The sequence below is a fragment of the Pogona vitticeps genome, chromosome 4 (assembly GCF_051106095.1).
Source record: "Pogona vitticeps strain Pit_001003342236 chromosome 4, PviZW2.1, whole genome shotgun sequence".
Lineage (NCBI taxonomy): Eukaryota > Metazoa > Chordata > Lepidosauria > Squamata > Agamidae > Pogona > Pogona vitticeps.
The window spans coordinates 88,367,711-88,393,482 of NC_135786.1; the positions used below are offsets into that span (position 1 = coordinate 88,367,711).

The 25,772-nt window shown below is 41.0% G+C and overlaps 1 protein-coding gene across 1 annotated transcript; it reads left to right on the plus strand.

Moving 5' to 3' along the window:
* Positions 1–4,031: 4,031 nt before the first annotated feature.
* Positions 4,032–24,909, plus strand: LOC110079756 (calcium-activated chloride channel regulator 2). The gene is made up of 11 exons (XM_078393065.1): positions 4,032–4,232; positions 7,769–7,919; positions 13,108–13,216; positions 13,452–13,620; positions 16,010–16,237; positions 16,590–16,817; positions 20,309–20,486; positions 20,966–21,072; positions 21,884–22,105; positions 22,976–23,246; positions 24,678–24,909. Exons 1-11 carry the CDS (start codon positions 4,032–4,034, stop codon positions 24,857–24,859), a joined length of 2,046 nt encoding a protein of 681 aa, XP_078249191.1. The 3' UTR covers positions 24,860–24,909.
* Positions 24,910–25,772: the final 863 nt, after the last annotated feature.

The following is a 25,772-nucleotide window of genomic DNA, read 5'->3' on the forward strand; positions in this document are numbered from 1 at the left end:
CGGGCGATCGGCTGTTGCCGGACGCCCGAAATGGCCGCACGCATTTTCGCGCCCTCCCCTCGCTTACTGAGGGCGTGAAAATGGCTGCCGGATCCCGGGAGCATCGCTGAACGGTGAGTTTTGGGCCGATTTGGAACGGATTAAACGATGTTTAATGCGTTCCAATGGCTTTTTTTGTCCCGTTCAGTGATGTTTTGCTATAGCGAAGGTTAATCCGGAATGGATTAACCTCGCTATGCGAGGCACCACTGTATGCAACATTTATTCAAATATATATTAAATGGCAACAGCTAACACACTTTGCTACAAAACAATACATTGACATTTCGCTTTGGATATATTTAAAAATAGGGACGTGGTGGTGCTGTGGGCTAAACCGCAGAAGCCTGTGCTGCAGGGTCAGAAGACCAAGCAGTCATAAGATCGAATCCATGCGACGGAGTGAGCGCCCGTCGCTTGTCCCAGCTCCCGCCAACCTAGCGGTTCGAAAGCATGCAAATGCAAGTAGATAAATAGGGACCACCTCGGTGGGAAGGTAACAGCGTTCCGTGTCTAAGTCGCACTGGCCATGTGACCACGGAAGATTGTCTTCGGACAAAACGCTGGCTCTGTGGCTTGGAAACGGGGATGAGCACTGCCCCTAGAGTCGAGCACGACTGGACAAAAAATTGTCAAGGGGAACCTTTACCTTTAGCATAGCATAGGCATCCTTCAGTCTCGAGAGACTATGGTAACATGCTCTGAATCGAGGAGTGTCCTCTCCAGAGCATGAAGCCCGGGTAAGGTAATATGGAGGATAGGCTGTTACCCAAGCAGCAGATCCCCCCTCTCCACATTGCTGAAATGGTCCAATGGAAAGGCAAGAGCCAATACAACTGGTTCCAGCAATGTCGCAGGAGTTGGCAGAACGACACATGCTGCCTTCGGGACTCCAGCTCCGGATTTTGCCTCGAGGTTAACTCCTGAAGCCTTTTCCATGAGTGGATATAGCCACAAGGCAGTGGAGGTTTGAAATCGGAGTTTTCCTTCTCCTAGATGGGCTGCCTTCCATGGCTGATGAGCCCCACCTACCCGGAACCTTTACCTTTACCTATATTTAAAATATTTAAAAATGCTGGCTGGAATCCAAGTTGCAAGTAGAGTAGGCCCACTGAATTAATTGAGCTTACATAGGTGTTAACACCTACTCTATGAAACAGGTCTATTCGTGACATACTACCTCATTTCAGTCATTTTTGCATTGAAGTATGAAATGTGTCTTTGAGTCCTACACTCCGCTCCCCGGAAAATTAACAGAACAAAATTCCCAGCTTCAAAAGAGGTGTAATGTAGTTGTAATACTTAAAAGACTAAGGGCAGGCATAGAGCCATGATCCTTCAGATATTTTATGAATATTACAGATAATGTTTTTGAAATTGTTAGTAGGGGAAGGGGACTCAAGTCACAGGACTTGTTATCAAGTCGTTATTTAAGTTGCTCTGGTGACTCAAATCATCCCCCTCCCATGACTTGGACTTGACTTGCAACTCCCTTCCTTTTTTCTGGAGAAAAGGGCTTGTTTTTAATAGGACTTGGTATCAAAGACTCAGACTTTGATTTGGACCCAAGGACTTACCAACATCCCTGCTTTATACTTACTGGCCAAAATCTGCATGCAAGAGGAAACACATAAGTTGTTGCATCTGACAAGATGCTGGGTGCATGCTGGTCATACACACCCATAAGCGTACATGCGAGGCACCTTGTCAGTTAGCCCTGGCAACATATGTAATACCTTTTCATGTATGTAAAATGCCAACAAGATTTTGACCCTTGTTGATAACTAAAAGCAACTACAGCTGCAACAAGAACAGCAAGCCGAATCTTGTTTAGGCAAATAAACACAATTTTACTATGTCCAATACTTACAGGAGCATAATATGAGTAATTGGCTTATCACTATGCATTTACGTATGCAGGAAGGGCTCCTGCATATTTCTTGGTTCTTACTCTAAGAGCTTGCACTTGCTTTCACCTCTTTCTCATTAAATGACATCATGCAGAAAGATACTTGATTGAATAAACTATTTGGTGAAATACCAGTCAGATTTTCTTCTATATATAGATATCTGCAAAGTGTTTTAAGGTATTTGGGTGAAACAAGCACTTCTTTTATCTACAAAAGGCTTCTGAGGGAATGGGGAGCAGGGAAGGATCTCTCTGGAGCAGTGGTTCCCAACCTTGGATCCCCAGATGGATTATAATTCCCAGAAATCCTGGCCAGCACAGCTAATGGTGATGACTTCTGGGAGTTTTAGTCCAAGAACATCTGGGGACCCAAGGTTGGAAACCACTGCAGGAGGAAGAGGTGTGGAAATATTCTTGGATTCCCCTTCCTCCTGCTTTGGAGGGTTGACCTTCTGAACTGAGAAGGTGAAAGCAAAAATTGTTTCTTGCTAAAGAAACTCATGTTTCCTTTTACATGTCTGCAAGATTACTTATTGGCCTTGCTCAAGCCTAGACTTGCTTGATGTCTTGTGTCTGTCAAGGCAGTTCAGGTTTTCTTTACATGTTACTGCAATGAGTTCCTGTCAAGGCACATGTTGAGTAACAAGACCCCATGCTAATCTAGGGCTGAAGCTCAAACATATTTCTAAGAAGCTTAAAGGTGCATGACTGTAAGACTGCTACCTATTTTATCTCCATTAGTATTGCTCCAATAGGAGCATGGGAACATTGCAAAATTGGTTAGTTGCTGGAAATAGAAAAAGACATGAGGTTGAAAAGCTATACACATTTAGATTTAAGACATAACCCAACGACCTCACTTAATGGTGTTGGGTTTTCCCTGAAAACATGCATCTACTTGTGCAGGCCGATGCTGTGCAAGTGTCCACATATTGTGGTTTGTGGGAGTTCCCATATTTATTTTAAGCACCATGAAATATATATAAAATTTCGTGTGTTTCCAACACCTTCTTTATGACTTCTTTATGTCTGTCAATGAGTTAGAATGATTTGTGTCCAGAGGAGAGTGGGCAAGATGATGAAAGGTCTGGAAAAACTAAGTCTTGTGGTGTGTTTGTGAGAGTTACAGAATTCATTCAGTTTTTTTAGTTATGTTATATTCCACCCATCTAGTGGTGAGCCACTACTTTGGGCCGTCTACAAAAGTCCAACATATACCCACAACATCCAACCAAAAATAACACATAAGAATAAAAATAACAAACCAACCATAAGCATAGTAAAATATGGCATAACAAACTCCCTAGATGGCAACAGCTACGTCAATTAAAAATTATACAGGATGGGTAGAAGAATCTCTCATCTGCAGAGGATGGTCTTGAATGCCTCTTCGAATAGCTTTTGACCTGCTTTCTCAGGGACAAAAGGATGGGATTCTGGCGTACATCAACAGGCAACAAGTTTCCTAATGTTGCAGGTGCTACTGAGAAGGCCGGGCTCCTGGTGGTTGTTTCTGGGCCTCCTTTGGGGTAGCCACCCACAGGTTCTGTTCCAGCTTTGCAATTCTGATTCAAGGTTGGCAGCTGAAGGTTCTGTCCCGCCTGCACAAGGGCTCTGTGCTTTGGGGTGTATAAACCTTCAAGTGTGAGCATGTCCCACTGACAGTGCTAGGACTTAATTCTGAGGAGACAAGCACAGGATTACTCAAGGAGTTGAAGCAGCCGTATTTCCTAGTTAATCCCTTTCCACGAATTCTTGTAAGGAGTCCACCACGGGGCTTCTCTTGAGATCTTAAGAATGAAGTGCTACCATAACAAACGATCAGAAGGGTGTGTTTCTCCTCAGAAAACTCCCTGGGAAATCACCGGGGACAGGGGCGGGGGCAAGCTGGGAGCGAGAGTTGACAACCAAAGAAATGCTGCATGCACAGACACACAAAACTTAATCCGACCTGCAATTATGAAAGATCAATCCACCACTCTTCCTCCAATTTATTGAGTGCAGCCACCTACAGCCAGTTTGGCAACAAAGGAAGAGACTGGCGATCGACAAGCAGTGCTCCGTCCCAGATGGTCCCGGCAAAATGAGTATAGAAACCAGTCAGGCTGCTGGGACGGCTACTGGTGTCCGAGGCCGGCTGCACTGGTGCCTGTGCCTGGCCTTTGTCCAGCTGCTCGTTGGTGGCACCCTCACCGTGATGCTAGAGGGCAACACTTACCATGGGCTGGTGGTTGCTATTAACCCCTCTGTCCCCGAAGATCAGAAAATTGTCTCCAGAATTAAGGTAAGACCCCCCGCCCAACAGGTGAAGGCCATTTTCAGTCAAGAATCTTAACTGGAAGAGGCTTTGTCATGTATTCTAAAATGTCTTCCTCAAATGGGTTGGTCTGTTGCCTCCAAACTAAGAGTCCTGGAGCTCAAATTTGTTAAAGAAATAAATTGTAGCACAAGTTTTCCTGAATTATAATCCATTTAACCAGATAGGGTTAAACAAAAGTCATGTGGTCAGTCTTCAGAGGTACCAGAGGAATTCTGCCCCCCCAGGTAGCTTCTACATTTAATTTCTCCCTGAGTACGTTGCCTATAAGTTCCTGACAAATATGGACCTGGTGAAGTAGCCTATAGCTTACAAACACTTATGCTCTCTCAAAGGTGCCATGAAACCTTTTTGTTGTTTAGTTTATACTGTATATCTATGGATTTGGTTCCTCTGCACTCAGCTTCAAAATGATTTGTTGCAGGGAAGTGTCTTGTCAATTTTTTGCTTTGTTGTGATTGATGATCTTGTAACGCTGTTGCACTACAGTGGGGTCTTGACTTAAGAACGGCTTGAGTTAAGAACATTTTGACTTAAGAACCACTCTCATAGGAAAATATTGACTTGACTTACATACTTAGATTTGAGTTAAGAACTGAAAAAAACCCACGTGGGAGGCAGGGAAAGTGCAAAATGTGAACTTTCAGTTAACTGTTGGCCAGTGAAAAAGTTGCCTGTCTGCTTCCTCACTCCTCCCAGCGTTTAGAGAGTGGATTGGGAGACAGTCTTCAGACTGCCTGGTACTGTACTGCCTGGACTGTATTTTCCCTGCCTTCCCTGAACCTTTCTTGACCTAAGAAACAAAATATCCCCTTCTAGTGGTCGAAGGCGGAATAGCAGCTTCCCATTAGTTTCTATGGACAGAAAAGAGCAGATACGGATCAAATGGTTTTCAATGCATTCCTATGGGAAATGCAGATTTGACCTGAGAACTTTTTGACTTGAGGACCGCCTTCCAATACGGATTAAGTTCTCAAGTCAAGACCCCACTGTATTTATGTTTCGCTGTAATTTTCTTCATTTCAGTTCACTTTAAATCGCCCAGATAAACCATGGTTATGTGGCAACCTGTACTTTATAAAGTTATACTGGCTGAAATCCAGCAGTGTAACTTACACCACATAAGACTGATCATGTCATCAGCCACGATTGTTTTTTAAAAGTTAAAAGTTTTTTATTCCTCCCCTAAAATCCTGAAGCTTCTTGCGGGTCCCTCCATGATGGGGGCGGGGGCTGTTGGAGGTATGAGACAGGTGACAAGTCTTTAGTTTCCAAAAATTACAGCTGCTAGTAAAATCATCCTGGCGATCATGATTTTCAGCAGTTATACTGCTGGATTTCAGCCATTTTATAATGTACAAATAATATGCTATTTTAAGGGGCCCCTCCTGGAGGCATTTCCTCCCTCTGTTTCTGCTATACTGGATTTTAGACTATAAACTTCTTTAGTCTGGGATAGAGATGGGAAGGCCTTGAAAAAAACTGGAAAATTTTGTGTTGGGGAGTAGAATTTTTTTCATTTCTTTTCCAAAGCCAATTTTTGTGGGGGGGGGGGGTTCCAGAAAATTTGAAAAAAAAAAGGTGGAGTGTGGAATATTTTTTAAAAATGATAAATAATATGTCTATGACATGGTGAACAAACTACATAACATGAATACCTTAGTGAAAGACTTCTGAGACTTTATATATTTATGTTCTCAATTTCAGTTACAGTTAGGGTTACCATTCGGGTTAGGGTTACAATTTGTGTTAGAGGTAGGATTAGATTTGTGGCTTGTATTTGGGCTGGAGCATAGAATAGTGCTAGGGTTAAGATTAGGGTAAACTTTAAAGTCAAGGCTATGGCTTTGGCTTTTCTTAGGACTTGGGCTCAGCCCTAGCCCTTATCCTACCTTTACCCTAACCCTAAAAGCAAATGCAAACAGTACCTTTAGACCTAACCTGCACCCAAACCTCAATCATAGTCCTAAACGGGAACCTAACACCAACCAAAGCCCTAGCCCTAACCTTTACACCCTAAACCTTAAAGCACAACCACTTGAGGATATTGGCAAATACTTCCTTTCCTCAGCAGAAAGGCAGGGGAAGTGAAAAAAATGAAAGTAGACTCTGCTTGTCCACTGTTGATGCACTTCAGCACTTACATAAAAATTTAAAACACTGTTTGCTTTGTCTTAAAGCCAGGGTCCCCAACACCCGGTCTGCGACCAGGTGCCGGTCCATGGGTGTTCCAGCACCGGGCCGCGGAGACGAATCTCCGCGCCCCCCTCCACTTGCACCATGGGCAACATGCCCCTGCCCCCCCATGCACGGAACCCGCCCTCCAACCGGTCCGTGGTTCCAAAAAGGTTGGGGACCGCTGTCTTTTAAAGGACATTTAAGAAACTCCTCACAGTTCTGCTGCTGGTAGTTTCTTGACCAGTCCTTCAGATTTCTTGATCAGTCCTTTGGATGAAGCAAAGAAAAAGAAATGTATATGTGATGCAGCACAGCAGTGAGGGGCAGTTAGTATCTTAGGAAAAGATCCTCATGAAAGGGAATTAGTATGAGACAAAGGTTTTATCGTGCAAATAGCTTGCCTAATTTTTGCATTTTTGCACAAAGCATCCCAAACTTACCCTTGTAACTCTCTTGTGTATTCTCTCCCCCCCTTTGCTTAAGTCTTTCAGTTTCCACGAAAAGTCTATTAAAGAACGAAATATGTGATGTTTTCACAATGTATTTGGCATCTATCTTAAGGTGCCTCTCCACCTAGAAATAACCCTGGGCTGAAATAGCGTTGCTTGGTATATATTAAATTGTAGCTTATTGAACTGGTGGGGATTTGGTAAATTAACTGAGGCATAATTTCAGCTTTACTTGTTTATAGAATGATTTATGATCCTTCATTTTTATTCTTGCATGAGCTAGAGATTCCTGTTAACACATTTCCCTGCTACTGCATTGTCTTATTAGGAAATGATTACTGATGCATCTTTTTATTTACACAATGCTACACAAGGAAGATTTTGTTTTGGAACTGTCAAAATCTTAATTCCTGTAAACTGGAAATCAGGTGCTTATGCAAAGCCCAAGCAAGAGCTGTACACAAAGGTAAAAAGCTGAGTCCAGTTTATTCATAAATCTTTATTTCAGTCTTCCAGATATGTGGTAGAAACCTTTAATTTTTAAAGCAGCTGGGGAATTCCAGAAAATGTGTCCCAAATAGAAGTCAAACTTTAGGAAGAGACAGTATTAAAATATAGAGATAATCTAGGATTACAACAGTGGAAATAATCTTTTTAAAATAAGAAATTAGCCTTTCTTGCGATATTTTGGTAGTGAAAACCTTGTCTTGCGTTTCATTGTACCATAAGAAATATTCAGCTGAGGATGAAGTAGAAAAACTGTAGTGAGATATAGTAGAGAGAGGATAAGATATTAGCATGAGATGTGGACATCAAAATAGTTCTTGTTGGATGGTATATCCACTGCTCGTTCACATGATTTTTCTTTGATTTCAGGCAGATGTCATTGTTGCTCCACCTTACTGGAAACATGGACACGATCCATATACGTTGCAATATGAAGGATGTGGAGAGAAAGGAAAATACATACATTTCACCCCAAACTTCCTGTTAAATGATGGTTCAGTTGGAATCTATGGCTCATGCGGTGAATCTTAGAAACATTTTTATCTTATAAGATTCTTTTTTGCCTTGAGAGTAGTTTCAAGTATCTCATATCTGTTTTTCCTTACAAAAAACAAACAAACAATACATATATAAAACTGAGAATGCACACATGCTATTTTTGGAGAATGACTAAACTTTATCACTGTTTCAAGGACCATTTATTACATACCAATATGCCAATGAGATCAGTGTTTATTCAGTAATTTCAGGTTCAACACATAGGAATCAGTTTTTCTAAAATGGAACAACAGCAACTGGTTTTTTTTGTTTTTTGTTTTTTGCCCTTCTCTCTTACAAGATACAGGTAAAGGTAAAGGTTCCCCTTGACATTTTTAGTCCAGTCGTGTCTGACTCTAGGGGGCAGTGCTCATCCCGTTTTTCAAGCCATAGAGCCAGCGCTTGTCCAAAGACAGTTTCCGTTGTCATGTGGCCAGTGTGACTAGGGAACACCGTTTTACCTTCCCACCGAGATGGTACCTATTTATCTACTCGCATTTTTACATGCTTTTGAACTGCTAGGTTGGCAGGAGCTGAGACAAAGGATGGGAGCTCACTCCGTCACGTGGATTCGATCTTACGACTGCTGGTCTTCTGACCCTGCAGCACAGGCTTCTGCGGCTTCAAAAGACTAATATAGCATTTTAAAAAAAATAAATAACAGTATTAAAGCACTATTAAATGAATTAAAAAGTTAAAAAGAACAATGAATGAACACAGTTTAAAAGCCATTTTAAAACACAGCAAAAAGAAGTACAACACACACACACACACAGCCCCAAGCAAATACTGGGACCACAAAACAGCAACACCGACAGGGATACTAAACCCTGTCACAGACCCAAATGCCAACTCTGCCCACATATCTGTTCATGATTACGGGACCTAACAATGCCACGTACAATATCAAAGGCAGCTTCACTTGCTCCTCAACTAATGTGATCTATGCCATTTTTTGCCAACAATGCCCCTCTGCACTCTACATAGGACAAACAGGACAATCGGTATGGAAATGGGTCAATGGTCACAGATCTGACTGACATCAGAAATCATAACACAGAGAAACCTGTCTCCAACCATTTCAATCTACCAGTAAACTTGGTAGAAGATTTGAAAGTTGCTATTTTAGAACAGAATCATTACAAACCAAGAATACAAAGGGAAACAGCTGAGATATAATTTATACGCATAATGGACACACATATAAATGGACTGAATATAAGCCTAGGTTTGTTAAGTCATTACCAAATGTAATACAGTACTTCTACTGTTATTTACTGCCACTGTTATTTTCTTCATAACTACCAACCTCATCTCTCATCAAAAAGTTCAAAGGTACAAACTGTCAATATTCACTACATTAACACACGTGATTCCTGTGCCAGTTACTTTTATATATTGTTTTCCCCCCTCTTGTGTTTTAACTAAATCCCAGTCTCCCAACCCCAACCTTTTCTCTCTCTTTGCTCAGGCCTGGTGTCTGTTTTCTGTCTCCTGGAGGAAGGTTTACAACAGTACCCTAAAACACATTATTCATAAATTATTGCATATAGATGCACTATTACTCAAGAGCCTATGAATATTTAGAATGCTCTGCTTGCGTTTCCATGTGTTTGGTGAAACTGACATGTCCACAAAAGCTTACATTAAAATATAATAATTAGTCTTTAAGGTGCCACATGTTTTTGTCTTTTTCGTTTCGTTTTCCTTTGGATTTTGTCTGATATGCTTGCACAGACTAACACAGCTACCTCCTCCAAAACTACACTTTTTAAAATTAGTCAGTCAGTGGCTGAAATAAGCACGACCAATATCCTGTTGTGTTACACAGTTGTGGCAGGGTGTGATTGGGTTATTTACTCTCTCTGGGTGACTCCTCCGTTTCTGCGGGAAATAAGATGGGAGACGTCTTGACAGCGTCTTAAAAACTGTCATTTTGATTGTCACTTACTTCCTCCAGCACATTACTTATGGGGTCAAAGAATTTCAACTCGGGCAACAAGCCACAACTAACAGAACTGAAACTTTTGCCATAGTCCCACGGACTCGGCGGTGAATTCTCCCACTCCATTCCCTGTAGTCTGGCCTTCGGGGAGGAGTACTTCTCAGGGCGCAGATCGTCCCCACAACATGCATGGCGAATCCAGCCTCTTTCATCTGGTCGGTCATAAAAACAGTAATGGACAATTTTGGCTTCCCTCTGTAGTTCAAACTTGCGCGGCGCCACAATCACAGTCCATTCTATTGTCATGAACTGGGTCGGCTTCGTCTCATCTGGCTTAGGTTCCGGCAACAGTCCTCCTACCTTTAGGTTCAGGAAGTCCTTTAGAAGTCCCTGGGTTCTTATATTCTCAGTTTCTCTTCTCCGCGCTTCTATCCTCTTTCTGTCATAATCTGCTACAACCGAACTGAACCAATGCACACCCTCTTCATTTATATCATCCTCCCACACTGTCAACTCTTGCTCTACCCTATATCCCTCCTCACCCTCTTCTACCAGACAAATCTCTACCTTTCCCACCTTTTCCTTGGATTCAGCTTCTCCCGCCTCTTTCGCAACTATCAAGCCTTCACCCTCTTGTTTCCCCTCACTTTTCTCACTCTCTCTATCTTCTTCTATGGACTTGATTACTATGGACGGCTCACTTATACACACTCCTCCTTCACACAGGGTGATAAGGTACACTATCCTCCCACTCTGGCAGGTTCTCTTCTGAAGGACCAGTCTCACACTGGTTTTGAGACAGATTGCTCAACAGCTGCATGAGTGGTTGTACAATGGATAACTTGCTGCAGCAGGTCATGTAAATGCTTACATAATTGTCCTAATAGGATACTGAACCAAGTCTTTGCCTGTTGGGTGGATGGACAACAAGGAAGGAGACAGACGTAGCCTCTTTAGAATGGAATTCCATAGTCTTCTCAGAGCAGCCCCTGAGAAGGCCCTTTCTTGTCTTCTCACCAAGTGCTACAAAAAGTGGAACAGGAAGAAAAGGTCTCTCCCTGAAGGGCCTTTGCTGATTCATATGGGGAGATACAGTCTTCCAGATTGTCTGGACCCAAGGCAGATGCAGCTCTGTGTGTGATAATCAGCAGTATTGATTGCTGGCTCTGACTTAAGTAGGCTCAAAATTAAACTCATATCCTTTTTTCTTCCTGCAGACAGTCAAATATTCTAGGGTGTAAAATAGAAAGAACTTGAACTTGAATTTATTGTACGGTCAAAGACCCAAAAATACAAGGATAAAAACATTACATAAAATATACAAAACAAGTTAGATATCAAAAGATAGCAGGAATATGAAACTTGAATCATACATCTATTTTAACACAACACTTTACGGATTCTTAAAACTGAGAATAAAAACTTAGCCACTGACTGTGATATTAATTGGTTCTCTCCGGACAGCAGAAACTTAAAGTAGTCTGCGGGAGGTATACTAATGCATTTACACATTCTTGGGTAGAGGTAATGGGTACATTCAGACTTATATAAACTACATTCTAGAATGGTGTGTGCCAGGGACTCAAGTGTTTCTTCCCCACAGGGGCATATCCTTTCTCCATAGATGAATTCACTTTTTAGAGAACCAGTTACACAATGGAAAAGCCAATTCAAATCAGCCTGGCTCTTTTTGCTCTGGAGGTGGAGTCCCCCCCCCCTGCTGCTGGGGGGGCTTCTGCTTTTTTTCAAACTGGAAAATTCAAACAGACTTTTCTCCGTTTTGTCCTCCAAAAAGGTGGGAGGAGTGATTGTGGGTGGTATTCTGGTGGCCTGCTAAGCTGGGCACAATGTTTTGAACAGCAGGAACACCCATCCCCACAATCTTTCTCCTTAATCACCTCAAAGTATTTTTATTTTTAAGAAACAAACGACCAAGTTTAGTGCTAGATCACCTTATCACTACATTGATGCTATATTCGTTTAATACTAGATCACCTCTTCAGGGACCATGAGAAAAAGAGATAAACATCAATATGAAATAGAAAGAACTCTGCTAAACTACAGCAGATTATGATGTTTCTATGGTACAGTATATGCGCTTGTGGTTGTGCGTTAAGGAGAACTTTAGAAAATGGTCTCTTTTTCTTAGTGCCATGTAACACTTGAAACAGCCCACCAGCTTTACAATGAACCATAAAAAGAAATCGAGATTGCCACAGCCCCCCTTAATTTGATTAGAGGGTAGGATCAAATTAAGGGGGGCTGTGGCACAGATCAAACTACATGGGATTGAGAGGCAAGTGTGGGCATTGGCACTGAAACAATCTGCATCGATCATCTGTGTGATCTCCTATGAGTAATCTGATCAGAAACATGAAATGGGCTGGGAATCAAGCCGCAGGAAATCCAAATCATTCAAATTCAGCTGGCCGGTGTAGTTGCAGACTAGTCTATGGTACTAAATTCTTTCCTCCCACGCTGGTCAGCACACAGAATATCAAGTGTTAAAATAAGTAGTGTTATATAAATGTGACAAGTTTAGAACTCAGAATTTATATTTCTTACTGCATACCAGTCTTATAACTTGGACCATGACAAGAAGTCCAAATGCTAACTTCTTAACTAGCAGAAGATCAGCACTGAAATTTACACCACTCAACACTGGCCTAAATACTTTATTGGAGAGAATGTAACTGAGTAAGTCGTGGCATTTAATTTGCAAGATCTGAGCAGGGCTGTTAATGACACAACACTGAGGTACCACCAACATGAGTCTGCACAAATGAATTCAAATACATCTTTTATAGACATCTCTTTTGTGGTTGGTCATTTTTTGCATGAAAAGGTATTAAGTAGTCAGAAGTAAATCCCATTGATTTCTGCTAGCTACTAGGAAAATATGCTCAGGATAGCAACCCTGAGATCCTTATTCCCTTTTGCCAAATCTCCTGAGATCACTAGTTCTTTACACAAGCAAGGAATGAAGGTTACAATCCTGTGGGTGCCTGTCCATGGGGAATTAGTTCTGTGGAATTCAGTGACATTTTCAGTGGCTCCGAATAGAGCATCATCAAGGACATTCATTTTGTTTACAGCTCTTCCTTCCAATGCTATCTTGTTTCTTTGGTTCAAAACTGAACACGATATTTGCTGCTGATCTTCTTTGGATTATGTTAAATACTTATGCCAAATGCCATCATAAGGTAATTTTTTGTGCTCTATGCAGGCAGACTTTTTGTCCATGAATGGGCCCACCTTAGGTGGGGAGTATTTGATGAATACAATAGTGAAATGCCTTTCTACATATCGGGACAAAATCAGGTTAAAGCCACAAGGTAATGTGTATGTATGTGCGTGCACACATGTATATGTGCATGTTTGTGTACATTCCTGTGTTCACGAAACATTTTCCCCTCAGAATTTTAAAAAAAGGACCAAACAAAACTATGATCTGTTTTGTGTCTCTGCCCATTTCGATATTTATTTCCTCCCTTTGTACTCACGTAAGTTTGCTGATTCTTTGGTGGCATTTATCTGACTAGGTCCTGCTTGCCTTTTTTGCATTTCTAGATGTTCCTCTGGCCTTACTGGAATCTATGTCTGTGAAAAAGAGTCCTGTACCCAAGGGAACTGTGTCATTGACCAGGTGACAGGACGTTTGAAGGAAGGATGTGTTTTTATGCATGACAAAGATCAAAATGCATCGGCTTCCATAATGTACATGCAAAGCCTGACTTCTGTAAGTGGCTCTTCACAACCTCTGCTTCTTTTTGAATTATGAACTACACAAACCTTTATTTCAGTACTGTATATTGGGTGAGGGAGTAGAGTGGAGAGGCCCCAGGCTGAAATTGCCCACAAAAGGAAGAACATAATTCCTCCGGTTGCCAAGCCAAAGGGAAGGGTATTGTGAAGAGAGCATGATAATGCTGCAGAGTGCTGGGCAGCTATACACATTTATAAATTTTAACACTTATCTTTTTGAACTAATTGGCCAAAATCCTATTGCCCAGTTATGCAAAAGGTATAACTTTCAGGTATGAATCACCGTAAATTATGAAATCTCTATAGACATGATCTGTTTCATACCCAATTGCATGACTCAGTGCACAACAGATAATATCTACAAAGCTTCCTTAACTTACAGTAATTTGCCTCTAAAAGTTACACCATTTGTGTAATTGCACCACAGGATTTTGGCTACTGTCACTTATCTGTCATTTCCAATTCTTCCCAGCAGGCAGTGGTTGGTGTTTGTATAACCACACCAAAAATTGGAAAAAGGAAGGGAATAAGACTGCAGTGGGAAACAGACTCCATGCTCTAACTGTATGACCTATGCAATCAAAGCTCCTACAGCAAGCTTCCCTTCTGTAGTCAGTCTTACGGCATACAGTAATTATATTTCTGTAAAGTTTAGTAAGTTGGGTGAGATGAGAGAAAAAGAGACTGCACTAGATTACAAGAAGGCTATGTAAGGAGCAATACAAGTCATTCACCTTGCTGTAAAGCCCTGTGAAATTATAGTGGCTGCTAGAGGTGCTCAAGGATCTCATCTGAGCCCTTTCTAGCACCTTTGCAATTGGAATGTACTGGGCAGCTCTTGGGCTTCACCGAGGGACTTAGTTTTCACTTGTCTGTTGATGCCAGGAACTCTGTGTAACATACTGTTTTTCCTTTCCTCATATATATGGGCCATATACAGTATGACAAATAGAATAAGAAGGATCCATTGTGATGTTGTTCTGCCTTGGTGGAGAATAGTGTTTCTTTGCTCCAGCTCATATTCCTCTGAAATTTGAACAAATACCCCCAATCTAGGCCATTTTTAAAAATACCGGTCCAAAGGCAGTTCACAATCCTATTATATAAACAATTCTGAAAGCCTAAGCTGCATGTTTATGACCTTATTTTTTGGACAAGAATGACTCACCGGATAATAAAACCCGATTACAACACTCAAATTAAAAATAAAATAAAAGAGAATGTTCAAAAACACAGTGACACTACAGTCGAAAACTGACAGGTGACCAGCAGATGGAAAGCAATTTAAAAGACACAGATAAATAGCAAAAGGTTAGTATATCTGTGGAGATTCTTAGTCATCTCGGTATGGTTATCTGGAAGTTGCGTCATGACAACTGGACTTCTTTCTTGTTAGCTTGAAACGTTTTGCTACTCATCCAAGTACAGTAGCTTCTTCAGTTGTTAAGGGTCATTAACAGTGATCTTTCTGTTATGTGTGGTCCGAATCTTTCTGGGGATGGTTGAAAAGGCAGCATGATAAATAAGAGAGAGATTTTATCTAAGGCCTCCACCCCTGTTCATTGGGAAATTTTCTATATGCACATGTATGGCCTCCCTGACCCCTCTCTCAAACCACCTATCTTCTCAGTCCCAAATGACATCTTGGTCATCAAATGAGTGTCCTTGTTCTTCAAATGAACACTGCTGATTGTGGTCCTGAGCCGTTGCTCCTTCTGTGCTTGGCCATTCTCCTGTTTAGTGGCTGTTTCGTTTCTCCAGTGTAGAGCTCCGAACACTCCTTTTTGCATCCCCATGCACTTCAAACCCACAAACACACTAAGGCAAAGACTCATCCACCCAAAAGACCTGATACCAAAACACAACAGGAGCAATATAGTATATGTGGTCCAAAAGAGGTCACCTCCCTCTTTTCTCACTGTGCATACTGCTCCACCTTCCAGAAACATCCAGTCTAGGTTTAACCCAGTATGTATTGCTAAAGGGAGGAGTGCTTCTCTGTTTAAGAAACTACAGATCTGCCATCACTGTAGTCTGCTTTGGTATATTAAAGGACGATCTCAAGAAATAGGAGGAAATTTTTCTGCTCTGATCTTGTAAAGTGATCTGACACAAATTCTTGGGAGTAAGTTTTGAAATGTTGCGAACTGATGCCAGGGTTTGAAAAAGTTTCTCTTTTAGACTATAGTTCCATCTGGCAAAGTTGGCTGATGTCAGAGGGAACGTGTTCCAAAATGTCTGTGTCAGCGGTCCCTCTCCGCCATTTCTGTGATTCCAAGCTGCCCTCAGCTGGAGAGCTGTAGTCCAAAAATGTAGTTTTTCCGGGCTCTGAATGACACAAGTCTTTTGTTTCTTGATTCCAGGTGTTTAAATTCTGTGATGCAGGCAGCCATAATGCTGAAGCTCCCAATCCCCAGAACAGAATTTGCAGCTACAAGAGCACATGGGATGTAATCAGGGGTTCTGACGACTTTAAACTCAGCATTTCTCTGGCCAACAACAGCTTCCCTTTGCCTCCCACCTTCACATTGTTACAGGCTACGGAGAGAGTGATCTGCTTAGTTCTGGATTTTTCTGAAAGTATGAATGAGGTAAAGTCTTAGTGTTTGAGGGACAAAATGGGCATTGATCCTAAAATTGAAATGTCTTTGCTTTTGGTTAAATTGTGCTTTTAGAAATACTGTTGCCCTTACTGTGACAGAGAATAATACATAATACATATATATCCCTATATACAGACATTCAAGTTACACAAAACTCTTGATTATGAAAGCAACAGTGTGATATAGTGGTTTGCATTGGACTGGGGCTTAAGAGACCCGCTTTCAAGTCCCCAATGAACTATGACACTCATTGGCTGACCTGGGGCCAGTCACACTTTCTTGTATCATATTATTTTTAGTGAGTAAAGGAATAATGACATGGTGTTTTATCTTCCTACAGAACAACCGGTTCAATCATTTGCGCCAGGCAGTGCAAGTGTACCTGCTGCAAATTGTGGAAGACAATTCTGACGTTGGGATTGTCACTTTTGGTGGTGTAGCAGAAGTCAACTCTCACATCCGTCGCATAGTCAGTGCTGACGTGCGGAAGCAGCTTGCTTCAGGCTTGCCAGTTGCTTCATTTGGCCAAGAGGCAAATGCATGCGCTGGTTTACAGCTGGCACGGCAGGTGAGCACGATTGGTTCAGATATCTTTTCGATATTCTTACGCTCATTGTAGGAACTCAGCAGTTGTGGTTCTGGAACTGGTATTTTTCCTCACGAGACATCCAGCTAGGGGATGGGTGGGTGTAGCCCATGGGGTTGCATAATCCCAGAATTAAAATATTTTTGAGGGGGAAAAAGACTGGCCTAGAAAGTCCCCTTCGTCCTTTACAGGGAATATAGGAGATTTTGCTAGGTTTTGAGGGTTCCTCAGCATTCTGCTCCCCATCCCATTTCTCTTTAGACTAGCTGCTAGAGGGCTGGATAGAGTTTTATGAGTCTGTTTTTTTTAAAAACATCAATGTTTGTGAGGGCAGAGTTGGTGGAGGCATTAGTAATATACACATAAAATGTGTTGGTTTTCCTTTATCTGATTTATAATCACGTGACAGTCACATGATTATAAATCACTTTTAAGATTTCCTAGAGGTAGTGTAGCACTGAGCTTTGTTGCCTGGATCAGCTGGGTGGTGCAGCGCCTACTCAAAGGCAGTGACCCAACTTCACTGCTGCTGAGGACTCAAAGCCAGGTTGCTGCAGCTAGGCAAGTGCTGCACTGCCTGGCTAATCCAGGCAGCGAATCCCAGCACTGTGTGTTAGACGGCAGTGCCGTGTCTCTTCTCTGCCGCCTCTCACACCACCTCTGCGGTTGCTGCTTCCTCTTCCTCCTGCCTCTGCCACCACTGGTCCTCCTCCTCTGGTCCTCCTCCTCTCCCCTCCCATTTCTCGCCTCTTGCTGGTAAGCCAAAGTCACAATTAACTCCAGCAGAGGGGTTTACAGATGCCCACCTGGTTGAAATAAGTCAGTTTCACCATTGATTTAAAATAAATGACCCTCTTGTGCAGGAGAATTTTACCTCACTCTGCAACCCAAAAACACGTTCCTAGGCCAAAAAGAAAAAAGAAAAGAAAAAAGAAAGAAAATTTTTAAAAAATCATGTTTCCATAAGACACCTTATTTTAAATGAAAAATTTAAATGCTAAACTTGAATCAACACCAGTTCTTATTGGGAGCATAACCACAACTTTTGGGATAGGATCTCAGGAGCAATTTTGGCCTTCCAAAGTCCAGGGATTGATACATGCACCCACCCCTGACCTCTGGAGGTCCCCAACGTATATCTAAAGCTTCTTAATTGAACTACCAGATATGGCCAAATGTCTAATTACGAAATGGGAAAAAGAAAGATTTAAAATGTTATTTATTCCAGCCACCGAATATGACAAACCAGAAAATGTAAGGAAATGCTGAAGGCACAAATTCAAAATGAAACATAGCGAAATGAGTTCCTGGTTAGGTTTTCAGACCAGTACAATGTTCTTTTGATAGTTTCAGTATTTCTACAGCATTTAAGAGAAGCTTTCAAGCTTCTAAGCACAATTCTATCAATACTGTCCCAGAAACATGTCCTGTTGCCATATTGGAGCAGGCTGGATTGGGCTAAATATGGTTGCTCATAGTTTTGTAGAGGTGTGGTGTGCTGTTTGGTGTGTTCCTTGCATCTACATGGTGTACTCATCTCAAACAATTCTATTTAGCTCACCTATGTTTAAAAGGAAATAAAAAAGAAACAAAACAAATCTCTTTCTTCATACCCTCCTGTTTCCTCCTCTATCTGGGAGGAGGCTTTCATTTAAAAAGAAAATTTCTGGGAGATACAATGGATTAGCACTGCCTTAGTGGCCTTTAAAAAAACCAACCATTTTCTTTCTCCTTCTCCCCTTCTGTAGTAGGGCAGAGGAAGTATTTTATTTCCCAATATCGTTAAGTAGTTAAGCTGTCTACTTAAGCCAGTTAAAGATATTGGGAAATTGAAAGTAGCAAGCCATCTGTTTTTGTTCGGTCCCAGTGATCACACATGGTGGAACCTAACCAAAATGGAGCAATCCTAACCACAGCTAAAAAGAGTAGCCCCTGAAAGGGAGTCAAAAAGATGTAGGTAGGAATGGTTTGGGGTCAGGCTTGTTCATACTGGCACCTACGTCATGTGGTCATCAGGAAAGGGAGCAAACCAGGCCACCTCCAAAGCAGACCAGACAGTGGGACAAACCCCAATGTAGAGGGGGGGACATTATATTTGAAAGAATAAGATGGATCTCATTCTTTTTATACAACATCTCATATAGCAGCACTGTTTATATAAGCATCAGTGAATCATACATCTGGAAAATACACAGTGGAAACTCACCTGGACAACAGCACGTTGTTAAGAAGAGTATATAGACACCATCTATTTGTTCACTTATTTTGTTTGAATATTTTTATTGTCTTATTGCATTCCTCTTTGGTCCTCCAAGTAAGAGATATGTTGGGGAAAATATTACAGAGAATATTTGTGTTAAGGTCAGCAGCTCTTTTGAATCGCGAGTAATTAAGGAGAGGTGTGGACTGTGAGGCATATCCTGAAAGTAGCGTTATTGGTGGCTCTACCCTTTGGTACACTTCCAGCTATGCATAATGCAAGACATGCAGTAAGAACTGGTCAAAAGTTATACAATTGCTGACTGTTGTACTATATCACTAGCTTTAAGAAAATAGCTTGGGGATCCACATACTGTAGTAAAATATTTTCTGGATTCATGTTATTGAATTCAAGTTGGAAGGGAGTAAAAACTTAGCGATTCAGGCAGGCCTTCCCTCCTGCCAATACTTGATTTCCACTTTTCTTGTTTTTTGTTTTTTTTGTTTTTTGCTGTTATCTTCCCATCTTGATTATATTATTATTGTAGATTTTAATTGTTGTTTTTAAATCCGTTTTGTGTACAATATATTGTGAGCTGCCCTGAGTAGACTTCTGTCTAGAAGGGTGGGATAAAATCTAATAATAAAATAAATAATAAATAAAGGGAGGGAGGGAGGAAGGAATTTGTTCATTTATTTTAAAGGGTTGCTTCTTGTTTTGTTTATTTTCTATTTTAACTGATATTTCCAAAGCTTCCTGCAGTATTTGTAAAGATATGATAATTCCATGCAATTTTTAAAATTTAAAAACTAAAACCAAGAAGAAATTAGCGTTTTTCCTTTTAAATAGTTATTTACTTAAATGTGTTTTTTTTTTAAAAAAAAACATGTTTAAGAAAAGAGCCCCAAGGGCAAGATATAGCAGCTTTGAAAACATTTTCTATTAAAAATGGTATTAAAAACTGGGCTCAATGACCATGTTGGCTGGAAATTCTGAGAATTGTTGTCCTCAACTGTACCTTTTCCAGGCCTTGCCCATTACGTCAACAATATTATTGGGATATTGTTTGGAGGGATTTGGGGCCAGTGTTGGTATTTTTAAAAAAATAATTAATTTTTTAAAGGATGTAAAAGTAACATGTTAGGAATATATTCCTTAAAATTACTTAAGCTCCTGAAGCACCTCTACACTGCTGAAATTCTCTGCCCTCTGAAATTGTGATATTGTTCTCCCAAATGTACAGTATTTGTAATACTGAATCATTTGCTCCAAGGTAATTATGAAACATGCTGGAGATGCTTCTGGTTCTGAAATCATACTACTGACTAGCGGAGAAGACAACACATTAAGCAAGTGTTTCTCTGATATGGCCAACGTCAGCCTAATAATCCATACCATTGCAGTGGGCCCATCTGCATCTAAAGAACTGGAACAACTGGGAAGATTGACAGGTGGATACCCTGTTTTATTAATCTATGGTGGAATTGTACATAACATGGTCTAGGTAATTGTTCTCAACTTTGGGTCCCCAGAAGTGGTTGGCCTGGACTGCCCAAAAGCTGGTTCATTGCTTGAAGCCTTCCTGAATAAAAATGTCTTTACTTGCCAGCAGAAGGACAATATGGAGGGGCCAGCCTGGCCTTCATTGGTGGGGAGTTCCAGAGCTCAATGGGACCAGCATTGCTGTCAGCTATACTGTATTGTATACCCACAGGGCTTTCTATGGACATAACCGGAGATTCCTACTCCTTCCTACAGAGATACTTCTGCCCTGTCCTAACCTATTGCTATCCAGCAGATCTCGGGATTGCAACTTACTCAGCTAGTGTGAAAGTCAAAGTCTAGATTCTTTTCTTAATTATTCTGAGAGCACAGTAGTCAAATGAAGCTGTCAGACTTTTAAAAAATTGCAACCTCTGTTCTCTTTCAGGAGGACTGAATTTTTTTGCCACTGATCGACCAGATTCCAATAGCCTTATAGAGGTCTTTGCTGCCCTCACAGTACATCATGGAAATGGAAGCCCCCAGCCTGTCCAGGTCTGTTTCTATACACATCCTTGCTGTACTTCCCAACATCGTGGACAAAATCCTGTTGCGTATTTTGGATCCAATGCCACTCAGATCAGGTGCTGGAAATGCTTAATTTGCACTAGTTAAAAATGTCCTATCTCCCCATTTCAGATTCCAAGGCTCCCTTAGGCTCCCTTTTGCCCTAGAGAAGTCTTTGGGAGCCTCAGGACAGGAAGAGGAGGACATTTAAAAGTAAAAATAATTGCTGCCAAATCACCGCTGATGGGATTGGGAGCAATACTGTCACCAATCTGGCAGGTATTTTTTATTTGTTAGTGAGCTTAAATTCCCGAGGTTTTCAACATGAACAGCGTAGCTGCCTCCTGACCAAATCTTTCTCTCATTCAGCTCTCAGTTTTACCTCCCTTAAGATGGACTTGAGAGGCAGAGAATTCCGCCTGGCTTTTAATATGTATTAATTTTGTCTATCCATGGTTTTCTTTGCCATCTTTGAAATGCTCTTTTTAATTGTTCCCATGCCTTAAAGACCCTACTTTAAAAGGTGATTCCACCTGGCAGGCACTTAGCATTAAGCATCGGAAAGCATAAGGTGGCTTTCCTGTCTTTTCCTCCCTAATGGATTTTCCATAGTACGAAATAGATGTAGAAAATGCTGGCGGAAACACAGGAGGGCTTTGAGTGGAAGATGATGGTGTCTGGACTTTCACCATCCCATGATAAAGGCAGAGCAATGTGATCAAAGCCTCATCTGGAAGCATCCAGAATCCACAGACAACGTGGAAATGTTTTAAAGTGTGATAACTTTGGATTTGAACAGATCGAAAGTACTGCCGAAAGTGTACAGGGCAACAGACAGATTCACAGGACCACCACAATCGACGGCACTCTTGGAAAGGATACATTCTTTGTAGTCACATGGCAGATAAAGGAACCCGCGATTATTCTCCATGACCCCAGAGGGAAAAGCTACACCATGGAAGATTTTAATGTGGACCCTGTTTTGCACATTGCTCACCTGCAGGTTCCAGGGATTGCCGAGGTAACAGGGAATTATCCCCTTCAACTGCTTCTCTCTGAAGCCAGAAAGGGAGCAAGGGTGGGAGAGGCAGGGGCTAAATCCTGCTGGGCCCTGACACACGCTGGGTAGCCTTGGGCCAGCCAAAGTTTCTTAGTCTGACCTACTTCCCAGGGTTGTCATGAGGATGAAGTGGGGAGAGGAAGGCCACGTGCTCACTGCCGGAAAGTCAGCATATAAATGGATTAGATAAATAAATAAAAGATAATGTGTATTGTTGTACAGTGGGGTCTCTACTTAAGAACTTAATCCGTATTGGAAGGTGGTTCTCAAGTGGAAAAGTTCTTATGTAGAATCTGCATTTCCCATAGGAATGCATTGAAAACCATTTAATCTGTATCTGCTCTTTTCTGTCCATAGAAACTAATGGGAAGCTGCTATTCCACCTTCTACCACTAGAGGGGGATATTTTTTCTTTTTTTTCCCCCCTTAGGTCAGGGAACAGTGTTAAAAGCACTTCTGACGAAGCTAATTTTGAAGCAATGGACTGAAAACCAATTAATCTGTTCTGGCTGTTTTTTTGTTATGTAGAGGTGCGTTCGTACATTGAAGCATTAGTTCCCATAGGAACTAATGCAAAGCTGGTTAATATGTACTCTACCACTAGGGGGAGAACTTTTTTTTAACCTAAGATGACCTAAGGTTAAAAAAAGAGCAGGAAAGTTTTTTTTTCCTGTTCTTATCTTGGATTTTTGTTCTCAAGTAGAAGCAATTTAGCAAATGGAACTGTTCTTAAGTGGAATTGTTCTTAAGTAGGGACGTTCTTAAGTAGAGACCCCACTGTACTTCAATTTATTTATTTATTTTTTGAATGTATTTACATTTGTTTTTCAGACTGGGGATTGGAAGTATACCCTCACTAACAGTCATATATTTTCTGATGTTCTCACAATGACTGTGACCTCTCGAGCAGTAAAATCTGACGCTTCCACCATCTCTGTGATTGTTCACACCAACAAAGATAAAAACGCTTATCCTCGTCCAATGACTGTGTACACGAGGGTTCATCAAGACTTTTCTCCCATTCTTGGTGCCAATGTGACGGCCATTATTGAGCCAGAGGATGGGGACCCCATTTTCTTGGACCTCCTTGATAATGGTGCAGGTAACAAGATCTTGTAATGATGTTCATTGAACAGAGGTGGAAAATAAATTATGGTCCGTTGGCTTTTGGGGTTTGGTTTTTTTAACTTACCTTGAAACAAATTCCTATTGGATTCTCTAGCTCAGCAGTTCTCCAGATGTTTGGGCTTCAGTTCAGAGATCTTAACCACTAAGTACTCTGGGAGTTGAAAAAGGGCAAAAGGTTAAAAAAATGATTAGAAATCTTCAAGTGAGTTTAGTGGAATTTACTTTCAGGTAAGCATTAATATAATCAGATCCCAGAAGTGGTAAAAAGATTTCAAAATCCATTCATTTTAAAGCATAATACAGATGCTAAGAGGTAAATTGTAAACACATTTCTTCGGAGGTAAATTCTGTGAGCATTAGTGGAGTTTATTTTCACATACTTATGCTCCAAGAACTATAACTGTGACTTTGGCTGGGAAAATTTAAGAGATCATCGCTAGCATTATTTTGTAACGCCAATGTGAAATTGTATCCAGAGGTGCAAATCATGAGGCTGTTTTCTGGCCACTATTTAAAAAAAAAATTGCAAGGAGAATAGCATCTAATGAAGGTGTGAATCTCTTCTAAAACGAAGCTTACTCTCCATAGCTTGCTAAAGCAAGAAACCTGCCCCAGTCCAAAGAACAATGTTTCACAGCTGGACTGAGAAGCTCTGCTCCCATTTTTTTGTAGTGTGAAGACAAGGAAGAAATATACATGTGAACTATGAGACTGTCTTATATTGAGTCTGTATTACAGGAAGTTAGCTTGATGATAGTAAGGTGCCAAAGTCCAATAGAGCTCAGAAATTACTGTTTTACTGTACCAATGAGTTATTTAGTCCAAACACTTTTTGTCTCCCCAATTTGATCAATGTTATATGTAAGGGATAGCCGTGGATCTAAGAGGTCAAGGGTGTCTCACTTCAGAATGTGTGGGGGTGGGTTGAGGTGCTTCGTCAGACCCACAAATTGTTTGTGGTGAGAGTCCTTTACACATGAGTTGAATTCTGACCTTAGCCCAGCTCAATTTAGTTTAATAAATTGTGGGCTCCAGAGCTAGCCCTACCCTTAGGCAAAGCAAAGTAATCATATCAGACAATAGATGCTGGGAAGTGATAACAAGGTCTTAGAGTACTGAACTCTTTGCCACGCAGTTCACCCTTCACCCACTTAAGCCAGCATGTTTCCTTCCGATATTGCAGAAGGTTCTGTTCACTGTTAATGTAAAGAAGTTGGCTCGTGTACATGGAACTAAGGGTACAATTAACACTTCATGAAAAAAAAGAACAAAAAATTCTAGATTATACAACAATCCTGATTCAAAGCTTACGTTCTTCATTCTAGCATCACGGCTCTCTAATACAGTATTTGAAAATTCTTCTGTGTAAAGTAACTTTTATTTTTATAATTTCTGGTTGTTGCAGGCGCTGATCTGATAAAAAACGATGGTGTGTATTCTAAGTATTTATTCCGTTTCACAAGAAGTGGAAGATACAGTTTCAAAGTGCATATCCACAGAAACAACAAAACTATTGGTTCATTGCCTACAACATTATGGAGTGATGCCATGTATATTCCTGGCTACATTACGAACGGTAAGACATGATATTGTCAGCTGAGTATTCCTTTTTTGTTTGCTTCCATGCCCCTTGTATCAGAGAAGTTCCCACTGGCTTTTATCTCCAATGGGAAGAAACTAGAGAGAAGAAAAGTGACTTTTTAAGATTTCAGTTTCCGGAATTCCTCAGATGGCCTGCCTCCTGGTCACTGGTTCTAGTGCAAAACAAAAGTAAAATTTCCCACCACCTGAGGAAGCACTACGTACTTTGCATTCCCTTGTAGAAAGACTGCAAAAAATATCACAGAAAGTATGGAACCACAGAACTTATTTATGCTCACAGGCTTTGCTGATTCTTCCAAGTATACTCTAAAGGTGATAATCAGGTGAAAACATTGCAGCAGAAAGAGTGAAATGTACTTTTGTCAAAAGCTGAAGAGGTTAGAAAAACACATCCAACTTATAAGTTCTTAACATGGTTGCAGCCACAGAATGAATGATATTGACTATGAATGGATTTCCAAACTATCCAGCAGAAGTTTTCCTACCATTGTTGTTGACATGAACTTTGTGATTTCTCCATGGAAGGCATGGGCTCTACCAATGAGAGATGGCCTTATCACTGTCTCTCTTCTGTTGACTTTTTTTTTTTTTTTTTTGGTTTTGTTTCCAGTTACTCAAGATTCTGTTACTATTTAATTCTGTAGAGGTCATGCTTGTTCTGGTTCTGTGTCTTTAATGTATTTATATGTACCCTCTTGTGATGATATGTAGGCACAATCCAGATGAATCCACCAAGGCCGCTGATGAGTAGTGAAGACATGCAGATCAAATTAGGAGCATTCAGTAGAATAGCTTCAGGAGGCTCTTTCATAGTTTCTGATGTTCCACCTGGGCCAAGTACTGATGTATTTCCACCATGCAAAATCATTGATCTTCGTGCTGGAACAGAAGGTGATAT